Source organism: Zea mays, chromosome 1, assembly GCF_902167145.1.
Source record: "Zea mays cultivar B73 chromosome 1, Zm-B73-REFERENCE-NAM-5.0, whole genome shotgun sequence".
Taxonomy (NCBI): domain Eukaryota; kingdom Viridiplantae; phylum Streptophyta; class Magnoliopsida; order Poales; family Poaceae; genus Zea; species Zea mays.
In genome coordinates, this window is record NC_050096.1 from 87,259,402 (window position 1) to 87,262,978 (window position 3,577).

Genomic DNA, 3,577 nt, shown 5'->3' on the forward strand with positions numbered 1-3,577 from the left:
TATAAATATAATAAGTATGTAAACATGGTTCATGAATTATTACGGAACAACTGGAAATAAACAGATAGCAATTTAAACAGGATGACTGTAAAATTATAACAGACAGATATAACATATCTACTAACTATTAAGGGGGTAGTGTAGACTGCCCCCGCTCTCGCAACGTCCGCGCGCCAGCTCCCGCACGCGCCAGCAACTGCCTCCCGCGCGCGCCGCCAACCATGGATTCCGCACGCGCGCCGCGGATTCGGTACGACCGCCGCGGATTCCGCTCCCACGCAGCCAGCCATGGCGTGGCTCGGCCGCCTCCCTACGCCCGCGGAACAACCGCGCCAGCAACCGCAACGCCCGCGCTCCAGCAACCCGCCGCTCCCGCACGCGCCAGCAACTGCCTCCCGCGCGCGCCGCCAGCCATGGCTTCCGCACGACCACCGCGGATTCCGCACGGCTGCCGCGGATTCCGCACGGCTGCCGCGGATTCCGCTGATCCACCTCCATCCGCGTCACTCACCAGTCTCCTCCCCTAATCCCACTCCGCCGCCGCCAGCTTGCCCACCATGGCGGCGACAACCCACGCCGCCTCCATGTCGTTCCTCCTCTCCCACCCCCAGTCGCGCTCTGCCACCCCAAGCTGCCACCTCCCGCTCCATCTGGCAGCCCGCCGCGTCCGGTGCGCCACCGACGCCGCCGCACTTTCCCCGGCGGTCAACACCAAGCACCGGCGCACGGCGGATGAGAACATCCACGAGGAGGCGGCGCGGCACCCGGCCCTGAAGCAGGGCCTGTCGGCGTGGTACGAGCCCTTCCCGCCGGCCCCGAACGGCGACCCCAACGAGCGCTACTCCCTGGACGAGATCGTGTACCGCTCCAGCTCGGGGGGCCTCCTCGACGTGTGGCACGACATGGAGGCGCTGGCCCGCTTCTCGGGCGCCTACTGGCGCGACCTCTTTGACTCCCGCATCGGGCGCACCACCTGGCCGTACGGGTCCGGCGTGTGGTCCAAGAAGGAGTTCGTGCTCCCCGAGATCGAGCCCGACCACATCGTCTCCCTGTTCGAGGGCAACTCGAACCTGTTCTGGGCCGAGCGGCTGGGGCGCGACCACCAAGGCAGGATGAACGACCTGTGGGTGAAGCACTGTGGCATCTCCCACATGGGCTCGTTCAAGGACCTCGGCATGACCGTGCTGGTCAGCCAGGTGAACCGCCTCCGCCGCGCGCCGCTGTCGCGCCCCATCGCCGGCGTCGGGTGCGCGTCCATGGGGGACACCTCCGCCGCGCTCTCCGCCTACTGCGCCGCTGCGGGGATCCCGACCATCGTTTTCCTCCCCACCAACCGCATCTCGCTGGAGCAGCTCATCCAGCCCATTGCCAACGGCGCCACCGTGCTCTCGCTCGACACCGACTTCGACGGGTGCATGCGGCTCATCAGGGAGGTGACCGCCGAGCTGCTATCATCATCTTTATGCATTATTTTCACTGTAAGAGATATATTTATGTATCTTATCCTCATATTTAGGCATTTCTAGAGCAAAAGCTTGTGGAATTTGATAGGACGGAGAGGCTGAATCATTTTGTTTTAACTGATTCCGATATAGCAGTGGTTGATGATCTTGGACATATATTTGAAAAATATCCCCATTTTCATCTGGCTGTTACTTTTCGTAATAACAAAGAGCAACCATTGAATTCTGGGTTTGTTGCTGTAAGAGGAACCAGGGATGGCATCACTAAGTAAGTTGACAGCTATTGAATATATCGTATTATATACAGCCAGCAAACTTCAAATTAAACTCTGTTTTTTTCAGAGCTGTGGAATTCTTGAAACAAGTCCTTGGAACTTACAGCTTAAGATATATTAAGGCTTCCCGTATGCTTGGTGACCAATTAGCACTTGCATGGGTCGTCAAGTCTCATCTACCATTGGCTTTGGGAAAATTTTCTAAGCATGAAGCATTTACTGGTGAAGTTAATGGAACATCTGTTCTTGTCGGCGTTTCGAGACCGGGGGGTCCCTGAGCCGACGAGTGAATGTCGCCACGTGCCCCAGCCCAGATGGGTCGAGCGCGAGGGCGAGCGCGAAGGGGGGAGAGCGAGGCGGCCGGAGACCGGCGTGAGAGAGGTGGGAATCCCGCGGCCTTCGTGTTCGTCCCGCGCCCAGGTCGGGTGCGCTTGCAGTAGGGGGTTACAAGCGTCCACGCGGGAGAGGGAGCGAGCGGCTTCAAGCGAGCGCCTGTCTCGTCCTCGTCCCTGCGCGACCAACCCTCTCTAAGAGGGCCCTGGTCCTTCCTTTTATAAGTGTAAGGAGAGGATCCAGGTGTACAATGAGGGGTGTAGCAGAGTGCTACGTGTCTAGCGGAGGAGAGCTAGCGCCCTAAGTACATGCCGTTGTGGCAGCCGCAGAGATTTTGGCACCCAGCTGGTGTGATGTCGTGGCCGTCGGAGGAGCGATGGAGCCTGGCGGAGGGACAGCTGTCGGAGCGGTTGAGTCCTTGCTGACGTCCTCTTGCTTCCGTAAGGGGGCTGAGAGCCGCCGTCGTCACAGAGTACGCGGGGCGCCATCATTGCCTATCTGGCGCAGTGAGCCAGATGGGACGCCGGTCTTGTTCCCTGCGGCCCGAGTCAGTTCGGGGTAGGGTGATGATGGCGCCTCCTGTTGACGTGGCTGGTCTGTGCCCTAGGTTGGGCGATGTGGAAGCTCCTCCGAAGCCGAGGTCGAGTCTGTCTTCCGTGGCCGAGGTCGAGTCCGAGCCCCTGGGTCGGGCGAGGCGGAAGCCGTCGGCTAAGGCCAGGGCGGAGTCCGAGCCCTGGGGTCGGGCGGAGCGGAGTTCGTCGTCTTCTGGGGTTGAGCCCAAGTCCGAGCCCTGGGTCGGGCGGAGCGGAGTTCGTCGTCTTCTGGGGCTGAGCCCAAGTCCGAGCCCTGGGTCGGGCGGAGCGGAGTTCGCCGTCTTCCGAGACTTAGCCCGTGTCCGAGCCCTGGGTCGGGCGGAGCGGAGTTCGCCGTCTTCTGGGGCTGAGCCCGAGTCCGAGCCCTGGGTCGGGCGGAGCATAGTTCGCCGTCTTCCGGGACTTAGCCCGTGTCCGAGCCCTAGGTCGGGCGGAGCGGAGCTTCCTATGGTGCCTTCGGCAGGGCCTGACTGCCTGTCAGTCTCACTCTGTCAAGTGGCACCGCAGACGGAGTGGCGCAGGCGGCGCTGTCCTTCTGTCAGGCCGGTCAGTGGAGCGGCGAAGTGACGGCGGTCACTTCGGCTCTGCCGGCTGGGGGGCGCGCGTCAGGATAAAGGTGTCAGACCACCTTTGCATTAAATGCTCCTGCGATTTGGTCGGTCGGTGCGGCGATTTGGTCAGGGTTGCTTCTTGGCGAAGGCAGGGCCTTGGGCGAGCCGGGAATATGTTCGCCGCTGGAGGGGGGCCTCGGGCGAGACGGAAATCCTCCGGGGTCGGCTGCCCTTGTCCGAGGCTAGGCTCGGGCGAGGCGTGATCGAGTCCCTCGAATGGACTGATCCCTGACTCAATCGCACCCATCAGGCCTTTGCAGCTTTATGCTGATGGGGGTTACCAGCTGAGAATTAGGAGCCTT

At 61.4% G+C, this 3,577-nt stretch overlaps 1 protein-coding gene across 1 annotated transcript; it reads left to right on the plus strand.

Annotated features, from left to right (window-relative positions):
- The first annotated feature begins 487 nt into the window (after nt 1–487).
- On the plus strand, nt 488–1,526 carry LOC103644763 (threonine synthase, chloroplastic). The gene has a single exon (XM_008667921.3). The coding sequence runs from the start codon at nt 558–560 to the stop codon at nt 1,524–1,526; it is 969 nt and encodes a 322-aa protein (XP_008666143.1). The 5' UTR covers nt 488–557.
- The last annotated feature ends 2,051 nt before the right edge of the window (nt 1,527–3,577 follow it).